The sequence below is a fragment of the Rousettus aegyptiacus genome, unplaced genomic scaffold, assembly GCF_014176215.1.
Source record: "Rousettus aegyptiacus isolate mRouAeg1 unplaced genomic scaffold, mRouAeg1.p scaffold_m13_p_2, whole genome shotgun sequence".
NCBI classification, from domain to species: domain Eukaryota; kingdom Metazoa; phylum Chordata; class Mammalia; order Chiroptera; family Pteropodidae; genus Rousettus; species Rousettus aegyptiacus.
The window spans coordinates 129138824-129161202 of NW_023416295.1; the positions used below are offsets into that span (position 1 = coordinate 129138824).

Consider the following 22379-nt stretch of genomic DNA (forward strand, 5'->3'; position numbering starts at 1 on the left):
TTAATTCCCACTGAGAAAGCTGGGAGAGCCTACAGAAGGGCATGAAGCGGCAATGAAGCTAAATATGGTAGATCACATCCTGTCTCCCCCACTGGCCTAAGAGGACTCCCAAAACAGAGGGCCTGTCTCTTTCTGCCCCTGAGTCTTCCCAGATCTCAATTAAGGCTGAGGAAGAGCCTTGGCAACCTTGGTGAACTGAGGCCCAGTCTTGGTTTCCTTCAGTCCCTCCCTTTTTTTTTCCTCCAGCGAAAAGCCCAGGAGCCCCACCTGGGCCCACCCTTCCTGTGGGTGGCCCAGAACTCATCTTCCTGTTCTATCATCATCCTCATCAACAACATTGGGTGTTTCATACCTAATGGCCAGTATCTGATTAACTAATTCACACTAAGGTGTTAATGACTTGTTAATAGCTTGATGAGATGTTTTTCCCAGGGACACCTGCGTTTGGAGGGATTCAGAAACTAAGTTCTTTGAGGAGAGGATACTTTGTACTGCCCCCCTCAGCATTTGATAAGTACTCAGTAAACATCTGATAAATGGATCAAACCAAGAGACCTAATGTTGGAAAAGTGCTTCCTTCTGAGTTTTGTACTTGGTCAGAGCTTGTTAGACAGTGTCTTTATCATTATTATCATTTCTAATGGCAAATTTTCCATGATCAGAGATTGTCTCCTTGTGTCCATCAGCAGATGACACTTTATGGGAATGTGCGTATCCAGACATCCTCCCTCAGAGGACAGGAAGAAGAGAGGAAAGGAGGAGAGGCAAAGAAAGGCCAATTCCTAAATTCTAATTTAATCTCTATTTTTAGTAATTGCTAACATTCATTGAACATTGACTATGTACCAGGCACTTACCAAATGCTTTACATGGATTAACACATGTAATTGCGCGACTATCCCATGAGGAGTTGATTATCTCATTTATAGCCAGGAAGCTGAGGCCTTGAGAAGTTAAGCGAAACGATACCACTAGGTGGTGGAGGAGAATTTAGACCCTCCTACCTGGTGCCATTCTAGGTGGATGCCAGCCCAGCAGCTCCCGGAAGATGCACCATCCCTGCCATTTAGTTGCTGCTCCAGTCTTCCCACATCTGGGAGGGATGTCCAGAGGCTGGTGCCGGGCCTCGAGGAAGGCACAGAGGGAGCAGTCAGTGGGGGGACACAGAATACTCGTTCAGGCCCCAGGCCCTAAGGAACACTACAGCCTACACACAAGTGTCCATGGACAGAGAAATCCAGAGCACGGAGGAAACAAGAAGGGGCTAAATTCATGGTTTTGGGCAGGGGTTTGAAAGAGCAGAAGGATTTGGATCAGAAGAGATAGGGAGAGAAGTTGTTCCAGGCTGGGTAGAAATAGTCTGGCAAAATTTTGGAGGTATTTGAAGATGAGGTCTGTGGATGAAGTGTCTTTGGCTGGAGCAAGGAGCAGTGAGGAAGGTTATGGGACAAAGCAAGGGCAGGGCAGTAGCTGCGGGATGCTGAAGGCTGGGCTGGGAAACTGTCATGCATGTCAGAGAAACATACAGCCAGCAAAGCCATGGAAGAGGACCACACTATATGAGGACTGGGTTCCAAGAGCTGTGAAATGCCTTTAGGTTATACCACATGCTCCTGTGTCCAAGCACTGAGCCCAATTTCTGATACACAATAGGTGTTCAACAGAGGTTTACTGTAGGGAGAAAGGGAAGGAGGAGTGTACTAGCTTGTATTTAATTTGTAGAACTTTCTACTCTCTTTACAAAGGAAAATTGAGATGACATGTGACACAGCCTTCAGAGGAACCTCATAGAAGCTGTCCACAAAGCTGCTGTCCTTCTAGCACAGGCAGAAGATATGCTTAGGGCTGAGGGACAAAGGGGAGCTCAGAGCTGGCCTATGTTGACCCAGGAAGATCCTTGGGAAGAGGGCAAGTTAGGAAGCAATAGAACAAGAGATGGTAAAAGAGAGGGGGAAGGATAGATAGAAAATGGAGAGGAGGGGAAGAGAGAGGGAGGGAAAGAGAAATACTGGGAATATGCTTATAAGAGCCATGAAGACAAAATGGCAGAAGGGAGGGTAGGAAAGGGTGCTGAGGAGGAGGCAGGAATGGAATCCAGGTCAACCCTGTAAACAAAGTGAGAGAGAGAGAGCCCTATTCCAGTCCTGCTCCAATTCTTCTCCTGTTTTGGCCACACCCAGGTAAAGAGCCACAGCCCACCCATGGGGCCTCACAGTGATCTCTGGGCATGAACAATCCAGGGGCAGTGTCAGCTATGAGAGGAACAGGGGCCACAGCAGCAATGACAGTAATAAGGGAGGACCAGGATGCGTCGCAGGAGCCAGGGATTTGGCATGAAGGGGACAACGGGTAGAATCTGGAACAGGGATCATGGGGACCACGGGACCATTTTGAGCAGGATGGCACCATGCTCATTGGGCCACCCTCTTGGGGAGGCCTGCACTCCTGGGGAGGGCACTAGCTAGCCTGCATTCTTGGCTCCCATGGGTCTGGAGAGATACAACAGGAGATCAATCAGTCTCACCTTGATAGCACTTTCTTTGTTTGAACTCTAAACAGATGGCGCCTGTCCTCAAGTCACCCCTAGTCTTATTAGCAGAGACACACATTAGAAGAAAGACAGAATGATGAAATAGACTTCTGTCTCCCTGCCCCCACCCCAGAAGTTTTTCCTTGAAACATCCAGGCCCTGGGTGAGCCTCTCTCTGTTGTCCCATCATTTCTCCCAGGTGACTTCCTGAATTTCTCAGTCACCTGCCCCAACTCCATCTTCCTTTTCTCTTCCTCTTTCTGTTCGGTGCTTGAAGGACTGGACATTAATTGTCCCTTGCTCAGCCTCTAGCCTGCCTTATTCTGGGAGTTTGAGAGAGGTGAAATGTGGAGACCCTTTTTCTGGGTAACTTGTAGAAGCACACAGCGCCCCTGTGTTCATGATTGGCTCTGGGCTCTGCCCTGGGCTGCTAATGTCTCGTGCTGGGGAGAGGGTCACTCCACCCCTAATAGCCCAGCAGCGAGAGCTGCTGTCTTCTGTTTGTTAGGAGAAGAAGCCATCAGTGGGGGTGGGAAGTGCCTCCAGGAGGTCTAGGGGAGGGGTGCATGACTGAATGATATGCCCCCCTTTCCTGAAAAGAGGAGGACATAACTATGGTTGGAGCTCCCACATGTTCTACTCACTGGCCTGCTCTGTGCAGAACAGTCCATTCACTACTGTTCCCTGAGTCCCCAAGAAGAATCCCACAATCCAGAGCAGATAAATCAGGATAGAGATGGTGAAGGGCCAGTGACATCCCCCTGGAGAGGCTGGGCCTGGGGCAAATTACCCTATAACAGCGGGTTAATTAGATAAGACCCAAATTACATGAGCAAGGCTTGCAAGCCCAGCACTTTGAAGGTTTCATGTTGTTTCAGAGGTGGGGAGGGCTTGGTCTCTAGCTCAGCATAGAGAAAATGACTTCTTGCTCCCAGGCAAGCCAAACCCACGAATTAAGCCCTTGACTGCCCATCCATGAGCCCCAGTGCCAAGTACATATAAAGAAGGGCACCTGGCAGTCCTCACAGCAACCTGTGGAACCCCTCTGGGATTTTGCCTTCGTGTCTGAACTCCACCTCCACCAGCAGCATGAGCCGGCAATTCACCTGCAAGTCTGGAGCTGCCGCCAAGGGGGGCTTCAGTGGCTGCTCGGCCGTGATTGCAGGGGGCAGCTCATCCTCCTTCCGGGCAGGGGGCAAAGGGCTCAGCGGGGGCTTCGGCAGTCGGAGCCTCTACAGCCTGGGAGGTGCCCGGACCATCTCTTTCAACGTGGCCAGTGGCAGCGGGAAGAGTGGAGGTTATGGATTTGGCCGGGGCCGGGCCAGCGGTTTTGCTGGCAGCATGTTTGGCAGTGTAGCTCTGGGACCTATATGTCCGACTGTGTGCCCACCTGGAGGCATTCACCAGGTCACTGTCAATGAGAGCCTCTTGGCTCCCCTCAACGTGGAGCTGGACCCTGAGATCCAGAAAGTACGTGCCCAGGAGCGGGAGCAGATCAAGGCTCTGAACAACAAGTTTGCCTCCTTCATCGACAAGGTGGGTCTGCTAGGAATTGGGAAACTTAAGAACAGCCTTCTTGTCTCTTAGAAAGTAAGCTTTTGGGTCTATGGCCATGCTACCCTGAACTAGCCTGATCCTGTCTCACAACTGGAAGCTAAGCAAGGTTGGGCCTGGTTAGTACTTGGAAGGAAGACCACCTAAGAAGGCCAGGTGCTGTAGGTGTAAAAACTAAAACAATAAAGGGATTGTAAACTGACAAGGACCTTGCAATCTGTGAGGTCAACCAAGGGTTGCCAAGCCTGAAAAAAAAAAAAAAAAGTAAGCTTTTGTTATAGCAGTGGGGATTGAGGTTAGATTTGGAGAGGCACTTTCTGTGGACAAATCAGATATTTTCTATCTTTAGGGGGACGAGTGTAAGATTCTCTGTGTAGTCTTTCCCTAGAGAAAACAGAGGCAGGTCAATTTCTACTGGCATAGTTTATCAGGGTTTGTGGCAGGAGCTCCTAAGGAAAGGGTCCTGCTTCTTACTCTCAAGGGCCAGCTCACTGCCATTACTCAGCCCAGGCCCATGTGGGAAGCTGTCCTCTGCACATCCATTGCCAGCCGATCTCGTCCACTAGTCATTCTATTATTGATTCAGGAGCATTAGTGCTGGTTATTCCCCAGGTGGCTTTGCCAAGGGCATCTGTTTCAGTTGGCTGAGGACTCTCTCTCAAGAAGCACGATAGTGCAGTAGAGAAGAGGGCTCCACGATGCTCTGAAGTCAGACCTGGCTTCCACCCTGGCCCATCACTCACCACCCGTGGGCTTGAGGAATCATTTATCCTGTCTGTGCCTCTGTTTTCTCGTGTCTACAATGGAGATAAAAACCTCCCTCTTGGGTTCGTTGTTAGGTTTGTAAAAGGAAATGTATGTGAAGATCTTGGCACAACGTCTGATACATACTGAGTACTCCCCTGTAGTGGTGGTTTTTACCATCATTTTTATTTCAGGAGGGTTAGGGGAGGGATGCTGAAAAGGGGAGGAAGCAAAGGTCTGGAAGAGACCTCACAAGATCATTCAGTCCACATAGGCCCTGACTTTCAGTGGATAAGAAATTGTTGCTCCTATTTTATGAGTTGGTGAAAGCGTGGAGGTGAAGGCCACGCCCAGGGTCATCTGAGGAGAGGGAAGGTGAGGTTGTATGCTCAGCCTCCTGCCTCCAGATCCAGGCTCTGTTGGCTCTGTGGCAGTCAGGCACCAAGGACAGGTCGGCCCAGGACAATGCCAATGGGTGAGATGGTCAGCAGCCCTCAGAACCTGGCCCCCCACTCCCGCTCAATGCAACTCTCTACTGCTTGGAGGAGGATTCCCTACGACCTCTGCTCACCTCGGGAACCAGCACCGTCTCTGTGGCTTCTTACTCTTCCAAGCCAGGGGTTCTCAACCCCTGGCCCATGGACCGGTACTGGTCTGTGGCCTGTTAGGAACCAGGCTGCAGCAGGAACTGAGCGGCAGGCAGGCGAGCGAGGGAAGCTTCATCTGTATTTGCAGCCGCTCCCCAGCGCTCACATCATCACCTCAGTCAGCTCCACCTCAGATCATCAGGCATCAGATTCTCATAGGAGCACAGTTCCCTTGTGCCAAAAAGATTGGGGACCACTGCTCTAAGCCATTTCACATATGAAGGTCAAGGTATTCTGAGGTTTGGGGCTGGAGGATGAGAGTGGGTTGATCTTTGGCTGGACTGGATAAACGCTATTAAAGGATGAAGTCTAGAGACATGAAAAGGAAGATGAACACGATGATGGTCACCTCTGTGGACAAAGGTGGTCTGACTAGAGTGAGGGAAAAGCCTACAGAGTTCCCAAACCATTTTAGTCTCTACTCATAACCCAGGCAGCCAGAGAAGGTGGGTACATCCAACAGCGATCCAGATATGTCCAGTGTGTGGTCTAGATATATACTGTGGTGTCCTGAGTGTAGGGCTTACTCTTTGGTTAATGTTTGTTGAGCTTTCTGACTATACATGAAAAAAGTCAGGACTGGTTAAACCAAACCAAACGCTGGCAGATCTGTTGGAGGCAAGGTGTTTGGTGGCTAATCCCATCTGAGCACTGAATCCCAGAGTTTTCCAATGTTTATGTTTCTGATTTTAGGGAACACAATCTTATTTAAACAGTAATTGTGCTTATGCAGATTAAGGGAAGTCACATTTAAAGTATGTGCAGATCTATCCCCTCTGGTCAGTTTCCTGGCCCAGTGAGGTCACAGTGGCACAGGTAGCTCGCACAGTGGGCCATGCTTGCCCTAGGGAAGATGGTTCTGAGAAGCAGGACTAGTGAAAAAGGAAGAGGCCATGAGCAAAGTAGAGTTGGGGCCTTGCTGGAATTTAGAACAGCGGAAGCTCTTAGCCCACTGAGCCTCATTGAGCTTGATGTGTTACACAATGAATAGAAGACCTCTTCTTCAGAGTGGTCAAACTTCCCAAAGATAGATCCAGCCTAACTCTGTCCTGGCATCTTCGAGCGCACCCTGCCCTGTGCTGATTTGGTCATGGTGGTTCTGAGTGACTGGATGCACAGGTTATGGGGACCCATGTCTGGTTCATTTCTGGGCTACACCACCTATTAAACCGTCAGACCTTGGAAAGAGGCTAAACTTCTCTATGCCTCAGTTTCCTCTCCATTAAATAGAGTTAACAATTCGCCCACCTCATGCAGCTGTTGTGGGAGGGTAAAGGAAAAGAACGCAGGTAGAGCGCTTTGCACAGTGCCCTGTGAGTGACAGTGTGACTATTTTTGTGGGGGCTCAACAGTTTCTGGGCTTTGGGTTCCAGGTACGGTTCTTAGAGCAGCAGAACCAGGTGCTAGAGACCAAGTGGGAGCTGCTGCAGCAGCTGGACCTGAACAACTGCAAGAACAACCTGGAGCCCATCCTCGAGGGCTACATCAGCACCCTGCGGAAGCAGCTGGAGACGCTGTCCGGGGACAGGGTGAGGCTAGACTCGGAGCTGAGGAACGTTCGGGATGTGGTGGAGGACTACAAGAAGAGGTGAGCGAGGAGGGGACTCCTGTACCTTGACAACTGCTCTATCCCTCTGACCTCATCCTGCAGGAGTGGCCCTTCAGGGCCTCAGAAGCTACCCAGCTTAAAGCTTTTGGATATGGGTGGGGGCAGTGTTCTTCATCATACTAAGCAAAATTACCCCAACAAAACTCTGAAACTTCCTCTCTGGCCCTCCAGCCTCTGGTCTGGCACTTAGAACAAATGTTCAGTTAGCTGGACAATGAGAGGATTATCTCTGGCTCTAGGGTGAGGGAAACTCTGGGTAACCTCTCTTGTTTTCCCAAGTGTCCTCATTGGTGAAAGGGGGTTTACATCCATCTACTTCCCAGAAGTTCTATGAGTTGTAACTGGGGAAATTCATTTGTAAAGCTTTATTCAAATTTTAAGGGAGGAGGTTGCTTCTTGCTTCATCTGAGATTTCCCACAGAACATTCGCTCCACATGCTTTTTCCTCATTTTCAACAATCTCCTTCTTCTAAACTTGGTTACCACATCCCCTCCTCCAGGAAGCCTTCCTTGCCTGGGTGGCCCTTCAGGCTCTGGACTCCACAGTCCCTCAGCACCTGTGCCCTCTGACAGGCACACTGCCCCCTTGCTCAGGGTCTTCCCTGGGCAAATGATGTTTCTCAGGCAGTTGTATTAACTGACTGAGCCCTGGGATTCCCGCAGGTACGAGGAAGAAATCAACAAGCGGACAGCTGCAGAGAATGAGTTTGTGCTGCTCAAGAAGGTGAGTGGGAAAGCAAGCCCTGAATCCAGGGCTGAGCTGGGAACAGGAGATGCTGAGCCTGCCGTGTGATCTGCTCTCAGAGAAAGTAAGCTGATTCAGAAAAAGCAAAGTAAAGGCAGGGAACCATGAAACAAACAAACAAACAAACAAAACAAACAAACAAAACAAACCAACCAACCAAAGAATAACTATCCAGAAAGGGGAATAAAAAGACAGGGAAGATGACAGCCTTTCTGAGTGTTTAATGTGGACAGGGTTTGTCCATAGTGAAAAATAGCAGCGGGTGATACACAGGGACCGCCTGCAGCCTTGCGGCCTGCTCAGGTGTCACCGGGGTGACTGACAGCAGTCTGGCCGGGGCTCCCTTCCTTCGAAGGGCACTGGTTCCTGCTGAAGAAGCAGAGTCTCAGGATGGGGTAGGGCTGGGCCTTTTGCTTCTTCTTTTCCTTTTTCATGGGCCCCGCAAAGAGAAGAGGGTAGCTACTCCCCGTGCAGGGCACCCAGGCTAGGGCGACTGTGGCCTCCTTGGCTGCACTGGCAGTGACTGAAGGATGGCTGGGCATCTTTCAGGATGTGGATGCAGCTTATGCTAATAAGGTGGAGCTACAGGCCAAGGTGGATTCCATGGACCAGGAGATCAAGTTCTTCAAGTGTCTCTATGAAGCCGTAAGTCTTTCTCTCCATTCCACCCCTCTGAGGGCAGCCCCCAAAACTCTATTCTGGGGGCTGGGAGAGGATGTTGTTCTCAGGCCACTTCTGCCCTCCCCCACCCCTGAGTTAGCTATTCATTTCCCATCTCAGCTCCGAGAGACTCTTCAACCTCTGTCTTCTGGGTGGGAAAGAAATGGGTCAGGACCTGGCTCTATGGTGGCAAGAATCCATCTGGGGCCCAGAGGTAACTCGCTCTGACCAGAAAGCAATATCCTTAGTTCAGAGCCACGAAGTTAGCATCACAAGGATTTGTTCACCTTGCTTCAGGGAGATTTTTGGTCTCCGACAGTCAAGTCCCAAGACTCTCCCTGTTTCCCTGCAGGAGATTACTCAGATCCAGTCCCACATCAGTGACATGTCTGTCATCCTGTCCATGGACAACAACCGGGACCTGAACTTGGACAGCATCATTGATGAGGTCCGGGCCCAGTATGAGGAGATCGCCCTGAAGAGCAAGGCTGAGGCCGAGGCCCTGTACCAGACCAAGGTGAGGTGGGCTGGAGAGAGCAACCCAGGGCTGGTCCTGACTATCCCCAGAACAGAGGCCAAGTCCAGTTAAGTGTCCAATGTGCCCTGGCCCCGTGACATCACCAACCCAAGATATCATGTACTACTACAACACCCTCATCATGCTGATCCATGGTCCTGTGCTTCGGGGTCTGCAGTTCCAGGAACTGCAGTTGGCAGCTGGCCGGCATGGGGATGACCTCAAGAACACCAAGAACGAAATCTCGGAGCTCACCCGGCTCATCCAGAGAATCCGCTCTGAAATTGAGAATGTGAAGAAGCAGGTGAGAGGTCTAGTTGCCTGTGGCAGGGGCCGGGCAGACACAATTGGAGGGGAAATGAGTTGGACGAGTTGGCCTCTTATAAGGCCAAAAGGGCCAAACGAAGTCACTGCCTCGACCACTTAGAGCAAACACTCCTGGGGCATCTCAGCACCTGCTCACCCCAAGGACCTCTGCTTTGGAGCTCCCTCCCCCAGGAAGCCTTCTTGTGTCCCTCAGGCTGGGCTAGGACCACAGTTCTCTGCCCCACCTGCCCCAATAAACGTGCTCTCCTGGCACCTGTGCTTTTCTCGTACTTAGCACACTTCTATAATTGCACCTGTCTTCCCCTTCTTCCTCTGGACTGGAAGGAGGCAGGGAGCTGTCTGCTTTGTTCCCCATTGTTTTCCTAGTGTTTAGTACAGAGCTTGGTGCCTGGAAGCAGCTTAATACACATTTATTGATTAAATGATTGAGGAGAGCTGGCCTTAGAGGGCACCCATTAAAGTGCCTTCTGTGGATATTTATTAAGGCCTTACTCAGAGTCACTGCCAGAAATACAGGCTATAGCCTCAGCTTTAGCAGGTGGCGAGACAAGATATACATATATAATAATGATAGTCATAGTTCTTATCGTTTTATCACATTAAATTCTCACAAAGACTCTGAGGCAAGTGTCACCTATTGTTAACAGATAAAGAAACTGAGACTCAGAGAGGTTAAGTGGGTTACACAGCAGACAAGCAGCAGACTATGATATGAACCAAGGTCTCCTGGTTCCTAGTCCAGTGCTCCTTTGACTCTCCCATGGGCTTTAACACTTGTCATGTCTGTGACATTGGACAAGTCACTTGTCCTCACTGCACAGGGTGTTGTGAAGACTAGAGGAGCTAAGGTATACAAAAAGAGGATGAAGGTCTGAGTGTCATGACAGGTGGATGGTAAGCACTCGGGAAATAAGAATTAATCCTGGGGAATCTCCTTTCCTATGCCTCTCATCTGTGGTCCCATGTACACAGGCAGCCATTGTCATTGTACCTGCAATACCAAATTCCAATGATCTCGACTCCTAGGCTTTAAACAACTCAAGAGCAGAAAGCCAGTCTGACTCATACTCATTTTGTATCCCTGGCACAGGGTGGCCAAGTAAATGTCTTTGCAATAACTGAGATGGTGCTGAATTGGCCATCATCTCAGGAGGGCAGGATGTGCTGTTTTCAACATCGACACCATCTAAACACAAGAGAGTGGAGATAGAGCTAAGGAAGGACTTGCCAGCAACAGAAGAGTCCCTAGCTTAGAAGAGGAGCAGCAGTGAGGGTGAAGGGTAGAGGTGGGCATCTCTGCCCAGAATCTCAAAGAACAAGTGAGATTTGGATGTGAGTGACTTCGATGACCCCTTTACGTTTTCCAACTTCTCCAATTCCTTATTTAGGCTTCCAACCTGGAGACGGCCATTGCTGATGCTGAGCAGCGGGGAGACAATGCCCTGAAGGATGCCCGGGCCAAACTGGATGAGCTGGAGGCTGCCTTGCACCAGGGCAAGGAGGAGCTGGCCCGGATGCTGCGTGAGTACCAGGAGCTCATGAGCCTGAAGCTGGCCCTGGACATGGAGATCGCCACCTACCGCAAGCTGCTGGAGAGCGAGGAGTGCAGGTGAGGGGGCTGTGCTCTGGCAGGAGAGCCCCAAGGGTTTGGGGAGGACGTAAGGAGAAAGCCTAACACAGCCTAATCCAGAAGAGATGTGTTCTTGGGGAGTGGAAGGGCAGGGATGACAGGAATAATATTGGTAAATAATAATCCCTACTCAGGTGTAGGTGCTTACTTTGTACTAGGCACCATGCTAAGTGGATAGCTCATTCAATCTTCACGACTTTCCTGGGTGTACCTAGGCAACCCTCCCCTGCCCACCCCCCCCCAAAAAAAACCAAGTTCCATTACTGTGTTAGGCCTTCTTGTTTCATCTTCCTTACCTATCTGAGTATAAGATGAACTTGTCAGAGATGTCCCAGGGCAACCATTCCAGCTTCCCCAATGTTCTTGGGAGAAGGAAAGGTTGGTTCAGTGCCAAAGCTTGACCCTTGAGAAGTGTGCCTACCACCCAGACATGTGCATCTCATACGAACAACTGTTTGACTTGGATTGCTACCTGGTTACCCCAAAGATTCAAGGGTAGCCCCTCAGCTTCTCAGGCTCTGCTCATGCCAAAGAAGACTTGGAATTTCCACAGGTGTCCATTGGGTTCAGAAACTCACATCAGGCTGGCACTGGCTCTTGGGTTAATAAATTATGGGTTACGTGATTGCTCGCTCTTATTTTATTTCTCTCCCGAACAGGATGTCAGGAGAATTTCCCTCCCCTGTCAGTATCTGTAAGTATTTGTATGCTTGGACCTAAAATTGTAGAATCTACAGACAGAAAGGGCCTTTGTCAGACCCTGTGTGTGGGGATGAGCGATCTAAGAACCAGAGAGGGAAAAACTTTGCCTGAGATCACAGAGCCAAGTAGCAGAGGTGTGGCCAGCAACCAGACCTCCTGACTCCCAGTCCGGGGCTCCTTCCTCCTTGTCACTATGTCTTTCTGTTCCTAGGGGCTGACAGCTAGGAAGGCTGTCACCGTCAGGATAGGGAAACAAAAGACATGTTGCAAGAAAATGAGGTTGGGTGTGTGTGAGGCTCGGGGAGCCACGTCTGCAAGTTGTGATCAGATCTGGGCTGGGGACTTAGAAGGAGCTGAGGAAATTAGTAAATGGGGAACTTTAGAGGTCAGACTGACAAGGGTGGATCTCTGGGTTTCTCACTAGGGCTAAGAGAATTAAACCAGAGCTTCTGAAAGATGCCATCCATGGGACAGCTAGCAGGAGGGAGAGGTTGGAATATGGGAAGTTTAACACAAAAAAGGCTAATAGAAAGGATAGGGCCAAGTGTCCGGAATGACAGGCAGGTGCATTGGTACCTGGACTAAAAAGATGGATCTCTGAGAATTAAGAATCAGCCAGACTGGGTATAAACTGGGCAAGCCAAGGATAGAACATGAGGGAGCTGTCTTGGGGATATTTTTTCCTGGGGGGCAGGTGGGGTGGGGGCAGCTGTGACTGGAGTCTCCACCCAACCCATTACTCTAAGAAGAGCTCCAACTCTGCCAGAGGGGTGCTGATCAGTTGTTTCTCTGCAGCCATCATCAGTAGCACCAGTGGCAGCAGTGGCTATGGCTTCCGGCCCAGCTCAGTCAGCGGCGGCTATGTGGCCAACAGCAGCAGCTGTATCTCTGGAGTGTGCAGTGTCCGTGGTGGGGAGGCCCGGAGCCGGGGCAGCGCCAGCGACTATAAGGATACCCTGGGGAAGGGCTCCAGTCTGAGTGCCCCCTCCAAGAAAGCCAGTCGGTAGAGAGGGCTGCCCAGTGCCCTCCCATCACCCCTGTATGCCCAGCAGGGGCTCTGGATCCCCAGCCCACTGTTAACCTCATCCCCACCCAGCCAGCCCTGCTCTTGTGCCTCAGGCTCTGGCCTTGGCAACCCCACTTCTCCCAACCTGTGTCTTCCTGAGCCTATACAGGTGTGGATGACTGAACTTGGTGAGATTCCTCTCTGCACATGCTTGGCGTTCACCTTTTTGGCTGTGGCCCCCCAGCCATGCCACCAGCTCAGCCCCTGGCTCTAGCCTCTGGCTCAGCCACTAATTACTCTGTCTGGCCCCTGGATCTCAGACCAAGCCCCCTCTCACACTGCGGTCTTTGTCCCAGCTCCCGAAGATGCTAGGCACTGGCTCTCTGTTCAAGAAAAGGCGGACTGAAGGACAAACAACCAAGAGAGGTCCAGTCCCCACCCCACCCTGGCTCAGACTCATGGCTCATTCTGAGTGGGACCAAGCACAACACAAGGTCTCTTTCTTCACTCTCATGCACCCGAAAGCAGAGAAGAGGAGGCCTGTTTGCTTCTCCTTTCTTCCTAAAGGCCCTCCCAATGCATCCTAAATAAACAGCACAAATCGATGGCTTGGTTCCTCTGAGTTGTCAAGGTGTATACACGGACCTCTATTCAGATGTCACATGAGCAGGCACCACACACCCCATAGACACACACAGAGCACACCACTGCATATCACCTGTGTGGCTCACATTTTCATATAGAGCAGAAACAGAAGAAGCTCTTGGAGCAGAAGTGGAAGAGGGGCTGAGAACACTATTGGGGCTGCAGGGAGATGAGTGTGGAGCAGAAACTGGGAAGAGAGAAGGGGAAGGCACAGGAGAGAAGAAAGAAGAAACATGGAAGGGCATGTGAGCAGCCTGGTTTTTGTCCAATGGCACAACTGGTCCTGATCCAGACAGGGATCCTGGCCTCTTTCTGAGAACTGGCTCTTTTCTAGAGGGAAGGTGAGGGCTTGGCAAACAATCTGCATTTGTTCAACCCTTTCCTCTCTGCTCAGAGTTTGGTCTCTTCAGAGAATGCCTAGGAGGGGTTAGGCCAATGAGAACCACACATTTTGGATCTCTCTGCTGAAAAGCTAAGCTAGGGAACAATTTTTGGAAATTGAGGCTCAACTGGGGTAGAGTGAGTTGGGAGTCGGGGCAGGTTGTGAACTTCAGGGATTACAGTTTGCACCTCTCTAAACACCTGTTTACCGTGGAACCACTGTGGTGGAGGCCAATTCTGTTTTTATGGTGAAGAGGCTGTAAGGAGGACAGATGGGCAGATTCCCCAGTGACCAGCATGAGTTGGCAAACCTCAGCCAGGAAGTTCTTGGGAGGTTTGGGGAGCGTCCAAAGGTGGAGGTGGAGAGACCGAAGGAAGGGGTGGTTGGGCTGCATTGGCGAGTAGAACTTCAAAGTGGTGGCCAAGGCTTAGGGCAAGGCTGCAGAGCCAGGCTCAAAGCCCCCACCACCTAAAAGGTGACCATCAGCCAGAGCCTCCTGGCTGCCCACAACCTGGAAGTCAACACCACCATGCAGCAGGTGTGAGTGGAGGAAGGAAAGCAAATCAAGACCCAACAAGTTTACTTCCCTGGTCAACAAGGCAAGGTGTGTGGTGGTGGTGGTGGTGGTGGTGGTGTGTGTGTGTGTGTGTGTGTGTGTGTGTGTGTGTGTGTGTTTCCAGAATCGAGTATAGACATTGCTATCTCCTCAACAAAGAGTCCACACACACCTGCTGCCTCTGTTTTCCTGCTACCTTTGCAACATTAAGGGCTGAAGTCGATAGGAGAAAAAACTCTCCACTCAAGAGGCTTAGAAGAAATGCTAGATTCTCAGGTACGGGGATGAAGGCTGCTTCTCTAGAGGCTGCCTGTTTATCACCAAGGTCTGGGGAGGGAGTGAAGAACTTTCCCACATTCCTTTGTGCTCCAGGACTCACAGGAGTCTCCTAGGTGGGTAGAGTTATCCTGGGTTCTGAGTCTGTTTTCTTGAGCACCGGATCAAAGTGCTGAGGATGGAGTGGAGTGTCTCATAGGAGATGGGACCTGAGTTATATCAGGTCCTGGAATGAGAAGGCTCAACTGGATGTGGCTTACAGACCAAGCAGGACTTGGTGGATGATTTTAGGATGATTTTAGGGACTAAGGACAATGACTAGCAGGTAGGGTGGCCACTCTGTTACGTGCATCTACATGATCATATAATTCTGGTAGCCAAGAGCAGTGGCTTTTTACAGAGGTTGAAAAATAACCCAAGAACCTGAAAAAATACTGATGTCTGAGCCCCTACCCCAAACCAACTAGGGCAGGCTGCTGGGGTGGGTCCAAGCATTCACTGGTGTCTTTGGAAACTTAGCACGAGGGTTGTAGTGAGCTATGGCTGAGAACCACTGAACTCGAGTATGGTCTTGAGGATCCTGTGGTAGTGTTTATATCTAGAGGCAGGAAATGGCATAATAAGTTAGCAATACCTGCAATGGCCACAGTGGAGAAAGTGGTGACACTTTCTTATTGGTGCCTACCTGTGCTTTACAGTTTACTAGGTAGTTTCACACCTATGGCCTGAGCACAGCACTGGGGGTGAAAGAACAGTAATATTGCCATTTTACAGATGAAAACACTGAGGATCAGATTCTCTGACTCCCTACAACCTCTCTGGGCTAGAGAAGATCCCAAAGGTACTCAGTCCATAGCCCGCCTTTTAGAGCGCTAAGTGAAGAGTGGGTACAGGGCTCTGATTCAACTCATGAGTCTGGACAAAAGTTTGTCTTTGCCAGTGCTGCCACCTGCTTGCTTCTCACACCTGGCAGTTTCCAGGAGGAGAGCAACTACAAGGTAAATGTGGAGGAGGGCTCAGTGCTGCCTTCACACCTGGCATGGCCCAGATGTCCTGATGCGTGGACCTCTGTACTGCGCAGCAGGAACTGCCCTATTTATTTCACCAGTGAAGGAACCAAGACCCAGTCAGGGGCAGAGGGCTCACCTAAGGTCACCTGGGTTATCAGGGGCAGAGCCAGGCTTGGACCCCAAAACTCTGAGCTCTTTCCAATACACTCGAGGTAGGATGGCCCTGATCTCCAACAAGAGTGAGGAGGTGGTATCCCTAAGGTGGGCAGGTTATGGACGTGGGTAGCCTCAGGAGCAGAGGAGATTCTGGACAACAATATGATCCAACAATTTCAGAGTGTTCAATGGTACTCAGTGGGGTGGAAGAGGAGAGTGCAGGTGGGGCCTGATGTGAGTCAGGGAGGCCTCTTCTCCATGACCTTCTCCTACACTCAGGCTCAAAGTACCATACGGAGGTCCGAACAGAAGAAATGGAAAATGATGTTTATGGAGCACTTACTGTGGGCTGGAATATCCCTAGACTTGGGACATCACCTGCGTGACCTCTCTGAGGCGGATGTTATCATGCCTAAGACAGAAACTTGCTAAATCCAGAGCCACAGCCAGTACATGGAGTCAGGATTTGGTGAGGTCTCTCTCTCCAGAGCCCCACTCTTTCTACATTGCCACCCTGCTTCCCAGTATAGGAATCATCTGCCTTTGCCCACCCAACTGATGTCCATTTCCACTCTGCTCTGACATCCTGTGGGTTCTCTGCTTATTATCTGCTGGAACTTCTATCCATCATATGCTGTCATCTGAAGCCTGACATCTCTGAGTCCTAGGCACTGGGCTGGGTTCTCTTTTCCTCTACTGGTTGCCATGGAGCACATCTCAAGTTTCCTTACTGCAAGCTGCCTGCGGAGCTTATGGTCCCATTGTCACCTGTCAGTCATAGAAGCCAATCCTCTCAATGATGAGAGCATTAGGGCAGCACTTAGATTAAGCTCTCCTTGATTCCTTTGTCTCCTGTGCCAGAGACAGCCAGGGAAATGGATAGTGTTAGCCCTCAGCCATGAAAATGGGCTTTCTGGGTCCTGGCTTTTCTCTAGACGTAGGTGTAGTGGCCAGTCTAGCCATCTCTGCAGCCACCTCTGGAGAGGTGTCTGGTTTTTAGGAGTACCTTCTGAGGAGACTCTAGAGCCCTCATGTCTCATAACCTGGCCTTAGATGTCTGACTGCCACCCCTCCAGTTACGTGGGGCATTGACTTCCTATCAAGCTTACCTAGCAATGAAGACTGTTTCTTATCTGCCTCACTCACCTACTGGCCTTCTCAGGAATGAAGGTTCTCAGGTCATATAGCCTGATCCCAATTCTCTAATGTCCCCTTCTTCAACTGTGGTCTTATCACAGCATCAGCTTAAGGAAAGAAGATATTTTGTAAGTTCAAGTCTCTTCCTTTCTCTTCCTTAGCTATTTCTCATTCCCACTATTCTAGTCTGGAATATAATCACTGTCTATTGCAGTGCTAATGGAAGAGGGAGAAAATGCCCTCCAAAAATGAAGGCAAGGCCATGAAACAGATCATTCAGAAACATAGATGATCCAAGGATTATTTTCATTTACAAGTAGAAAATTTTTTTCTTCTAGGAACTAGCTCTCCTCACTTGGTCCTGATTTTTTTCTGGTTTGAATAAATCTTTGATGTTCTGGAATCCAGCCAAATCAGTAAGAGGGCCTTTTAGGTTGCCATGGGACAATCCTGAAAACAAATAAAAGATGGATGAATCATGGCTTTGACTGCCTGAGGAATGGATGGGACAAGTGGATTGTGGGAATATACTTGTTAATTTCTCCCCCAATCAAGCAAGCGGAACATCAGGGGAAGGGGTCTCATGCGGGCTGAGGCAGGTTTGAAATAGAGGTTTGGTGGGGACAGTACACTGTCTGAAGCCAGAAAGACGGGGGTGTCCTCTATGCAAGTTCTCAGTGGGCAGGTCAGCCCAGGGCGAGGGTTCTCTCCGAGACTCCTTCATCCATGGTCAGGGGTAATGGAGGACATCTTCCCCAATTCAGTGGAAAGTTGGCACCATCCTTAGAGCATCCTTCTTATTATCTTAGTCGCATAGGTCCTCTGAGGCCAGAGATGTGTGGTGAGTGCTGAGCAAGCCCCTGTGCCCCAGGCTAACAGGGTGGGATGCTGAGCGTCCACAATCAATTAAGATTTCAAGTCAGATGCTAGAGCTGCCACCCTTTCATTTTGCTAAAACGCGACATTAAAAAAGCAACAATTACCATTTACTGCCTTCACCAATTAATCAAAAGGGGGACAATTGAACAGCAGGAAGAACACCCTCTCAAAACAAGTTCGGTCCCTTAGATTAAATAAAGTTAACCACACTTATTTTTCTCCATTAGCTCCAGATTAATGAAAAGTGCTTTAGCACGGTCCTTGTCTCAGCATCTCATTTATTGTGCAACCTCTTTGTATCTCAGTGTCCTCATCCAAACAATGAGAATAAAACCACTCAGCCAACTACTCGATGTTTAGAAAATCATCAAAAGGGACAATAAAGGGGAAGCCTGTAGAAAAATAGCATGAGCTATGAAATGAAGGAGTGATTTTGATCCTGCAGAACCAATGCCATGTGGGGCGAAGGGCGAGGGCTCTGTTCCCAGACTCCACCTGGAAGGGCTGTGCCTTGTAGCAAGTTCATTATCTTCTTTGTGTCTGTTTTCTCTTCTGCAAAAAATGGGAATGATAGGGATAATAACAGCAACTGTTTCCCAGCATTGTTGTGGTTCAGACATAAAATGGCAGGTGCATAATAAACTTTTATTGCTATTATTATGATTACTGTTATTAGAGACAATGAGAATTACCTAGGAAACCACAGGTAATTTTTAGGGGTTCACTGGAGACTCTGATCCAAATTTGATTTTTCAGAAGCAAGAGTGCTTGTCACCTCCTTCCTCCATCTTGTTCTTCAGACTAATGTATTCGAGCCTAGATTTCAGAAACTTTTCCACCTCCAGGAAGCTAATCTAGATCTTCAGAGCCCATGGCTTCCTTCTCAATCTCTACCCACCATAATGGAGCTTTTGCCCCTGTACTTTCTCCTGAACCAAACCCCTGGAATCTCCTCCTAAAACCATGCCTTGCTCCTGACACGTGTATGTTGCCAAGTTTGTGGTTTACTTTAAACAGGATTGCTAGTTCCCCCCCCCCGCCCCCACAAACGCCCCCTGCCTCTCAATAGTCTTGGTCCATGTTTTGTTTCCTCTGGGAGTCGCTGATGGGCAGAGCCTGAGAGGTGCAATGTTTTCATGTACGGTGTTCAGCATAGAACTACCACAAGGTGACTTGGTGGGTACAAGAAGTTGACAGAGCTCTGAACACCGCTCACCTGCACCACACCCCTCTCTGTGGCTCAGTCACCTCTCTGTCCCCATTCAGACCTATCTTTGATGAGGCTGGAAAGGGCCACCTGACAACCCTGAGGGCCAGGTGTGCCAGTAGTCATATCAAAGCTGACTTCTAGCTGCAAGGGTCCCAGGGCAAGAGCAGGCAGGCAGGGCTCTGGTTCAGTGCCAAAGCCAGGAATGGAATTTCTGTGGAACCATGATTAACGTTTTAGTGCTGCTGTCTAGAAACTGAAATGTGAGCCCAGACAGTTGAGAGGTGAATAGACTTAAAAAAGGCAACTTGAGTAGAACAAAGGGAGGAGGCAGAGGGGCCTCTAGTCACATGTCTGAGCCTCTGCAGATCTGGAAATTAAAAGGCAGAGGAGGACAGAATGCCACTGCCACAAAGGCCAGGGCCCAGGAAATGGGCTGGGGTAGCAGAAAGGTTGGAGACAGGGTATGATGGTAAATGCTTAGCAATCAGCATTCTGAAAAAAAATGTGTTCATACAGTATAAATACACACACATACCTATATATGCACAGGTGTAGATGTACATATGTATAACACATTTATATGTACATACATAAGTTTATTATGTTTTACTCATATATAACATGTAGCACACAATTTACAAATAATAATTAAATATATACACTACTCTTTATTGTAAACTCTATAAAGCCAACTGAGTCTCATAAAATACTTTTAACTGATTTTTGCTAAGCTCTTATAGCCACAGCTAGCCTGTGGTTACAACTGGCAAATAGGTATAGCTCCGGCATGAACATTCATTCACATTTCATTCTAATATTTAAGAAGAAAGTGAAATAGTCCTCTGAAAGACCAGAGCCCTCGCCCTCCATCCCACCTGGCATTGCCTCTGCAAAATGTCATCAACCCTTCATCCCATGAATATTAACACAACAGTGAAGATGAGGGTTGGAACTTCACTCATTTCTCAGTGATGTGAATGACTTCTTTGCTAAATCAAATAATAATTTTTAAATACTGGAAGATTATTTGTCAGTTTTTTGGCTGTTCACAATGTAATGGTTATAGACATACTATACTTTTAAGTTTAATTTGCATAACATTTTTTCCATCACTTAATTAAATTTAGCCTAAAGCTGTCCAACAAAGAGTCATATGTAGAATTTTTAATTTTCTAGTAGCCACATGAAAAAAAACAGATGAAATTCATTCTAATAATATATTATACTTAAGCCATATATACAAATATTATCATGTCAACATGTAATCAATATAAAAACTATTAACAATATATTTTGCATTCTTTTTCATACTAAGTCTTTGAAATCCAGTATGCATTTTATATTTACGAAATATCTAAATTTGGACTATCCACGTTTTAAGTGCTCAATAGCCGCATGGGGCTTTTGGCAACCATGAATGACAGTGCAATCTAGACAGTCAACAAAACAATAAATTAAGATCAAATCTGCAGTCTCTGGTGATTTCTTTGGTGTAAATACTCCTAAAAGCTACTAACATGATGTTACTGATCAGAATAGCAAAGAGAGGTGCAATGATATATGATTGTGTAGTATTTACAATATATAGATTCAATAGATGTAAATAACCTCAAAAGCTTAGATAATAGTAAAATAAGTGGGTTGGGACAGAGTAGGGACTAGGCAGGGAATTCTGGGGTCTTAGTCATCTTAGCTGGTCTAGAAGGAGAGTGTGGATCCAGATGTACTTGTCCCTGTGGCCCTGCAGACTCCTAGCTCTGTGGGGCAGGGACAGCTGGAAGGGACCAGAGCAGAGCTTACTAAAGTAGAGTCCAGAGCAGTGGCTCTTGTGACTAAGCAGAAAAATGCTCCTAGACACAGGACCCATACTCGGGATACCGGCTGGAGCAGAACTAGGCACCTAAGCCAAACTCTGAGTGTCAAAGGACAGAAGGATGGAGCAGGCAGAGGGGCAGTGCCGAGCTCATCAAGGTGATGGGAAACAAATACAGAAAAAAGCTCATAAAGTAAGAATCGTGATAATAGCTATTGTTTATTGCGGACATCTTGTGTGCCAGAACATGGGCTAGATTAATTTTTTAATTTAATATTTCCTTATTAAATCCTTATCAACAACTTTAGTAGCAACTCCATTCTACATAAATGAGGAAACTTAGGGCCAGAGAGACTATGAAACGTGCTGAGGGTCACCAGCCAGGAGTCTGATGAGGTCACACTCTCTCCTACTCTGATGGTGTGCCGTGTGCTGGAGGAGGAGAAGAAAGGTCACTGTGCCCTCCTGTGTCTGTTTTTGAGCTTGGCTTTATCTGGAGGAGCCAGCTCTGAGACGTCAGTGTTGGGAGAAATGTTCTAGAAAAGTTAGGGACTCTGTGTGGGAACAACGTTAGGGTCTAGGAAGGCAAAGTGTGAACTGGCAGCACCGCCAGATAACGTCAAGGCCACCTAAAGGCCCTAATGCCTACATGGTTAGGGCTGTCCTTAAGGGGTGGCCAGTGTGGACATGGTCATGAGCCTTGTGCACTGGGGAGGGTCAAATGCCTCAAGGTGAGAAACATTTCAGGAGTTTCTCCTGTGTCCTGCCTGAGGTCAGTGAGACCTCTCTCAGCAACTCTAAGAAGGCGCTACCTATCATAGTGGGGGTGGGGCTGGCACCTCAGCCCTTCTCCTGCCCTGACACACACCTGGGCAGAACTGCCCACAGTCCCAGTTGTTTTGACGGCTTGGTCAGAATCTGCCACTTGCTACACTCACCCTCTCGCCCTCTAAGGACTATAATTTGGTGTTCTAAGAGCTCATTTGTGGTTTCCAGACACTCGATGGTATAATTACAGAAATGGACTCACTACCTCCCTGACTCTGGGTCAGGTGTGCTTGTCGGTCCAGGTGCATAGCTGTACGTTGTGAGGTATTGTCCAGGGATTGCCCTTGTCCTTGCCCCTTGTCCCTACCCACTCCTAAGCGCCACAGAAGGGGCTCCATTTGGTGGGTGATGAGGCCTGAGAACAGAGAGTAAGGCCTGGCCTTTTAGGTGGAGAATGGAGTCAGGGAGTCAGAAAACAAGGGAGTCTCTATCTTAATCCCCCAGGGCCCTGGAAGGAGGAAATCAGAGGTATGTGAGGAAGGAGTCTGGGGCAGAGGCTTGAAGAAAGGACGGGTGAGCAAGGAGGGGCCCTGGAACACAGCTTACTCCCGGTAGGCATATTAAAGCTACTCTTCCCAAAGCAGAGACAACCAGCACTGCTGACACATGAAATCATTTCAGGCTGTGTCACAGCTTGTTTTATAGTCCTGGTGTTATATTGATGTGTATTAGAAAAGATGTCATTCAGTAGTTAACAAAAGCTGCCTTATGAAATAAACGCTTCAGGTGAACTCACAAGTCAATTTAAAGAAAAAATATTAAAGAAAATAACAATACAGGTGGTTCGTGGACATGGGCAAAATCATGATGGTGGCT

General features: G+C 48.8%; 1 protein-coding gene across 1 annotated transcript; it reads left to right on the top strand.

The window, feature by feature from the left end:
• The first annotated feature begins 3564 nt into the window (after nucleotides 1-3564).
• LOC107509783 (keratin, type II cytoskeletal 71) lies at nucleotides 3565-12672 on the top strand. Its single transcript, XM_016142575.2, has 9 exons — nucleotides 3565-4066; nucleotides 6849-7063; nucleotides 7748-7808; nucleotides 8379-8474; nucleotides 8842-9006; nucleotides 9185-9310; nucleotides 10722-10942; nucleotides 11623-11657; nucleotides 12461-12672. Exons 1-9 carry the CDS (start codon nucleotides 3620-3622, stop codon nucleotides 12670-12672), a joined length of 1578 nt encoding a protein of 525 aa, XP_015998061.1. The 5' UTR covers nucleotides 3565-3619.
• Nucleotides 12673-22379: the final 9707 nt, after the last annotated feature.

Bases quoted from the DNA above. Each gene is read 5' to 3' on its own strand.
- LOC107509783 (XM_016142575.2), top strand. From the start codon at position 3,620: ATGAGCCGGCAATTCACCTGCAAGTCTGGAGCTGCCGCCAAGGGGGGC. The intron at 9,007-9,184 runs GTGAGGTGGGCT...CGGGGTCTGCAG, and splicing joins AGGCCCTGTACCAGACCAAG to TTCCAGGAACTGCAGTTGGC. The intron at 9,311-10,721 runs GTGAGAGGTCTA...TTCCTTATTTAG, and splicing joins TTGAGAATGTGAAGAAGCAG to GCTTCCAACCTGGAGACGGC.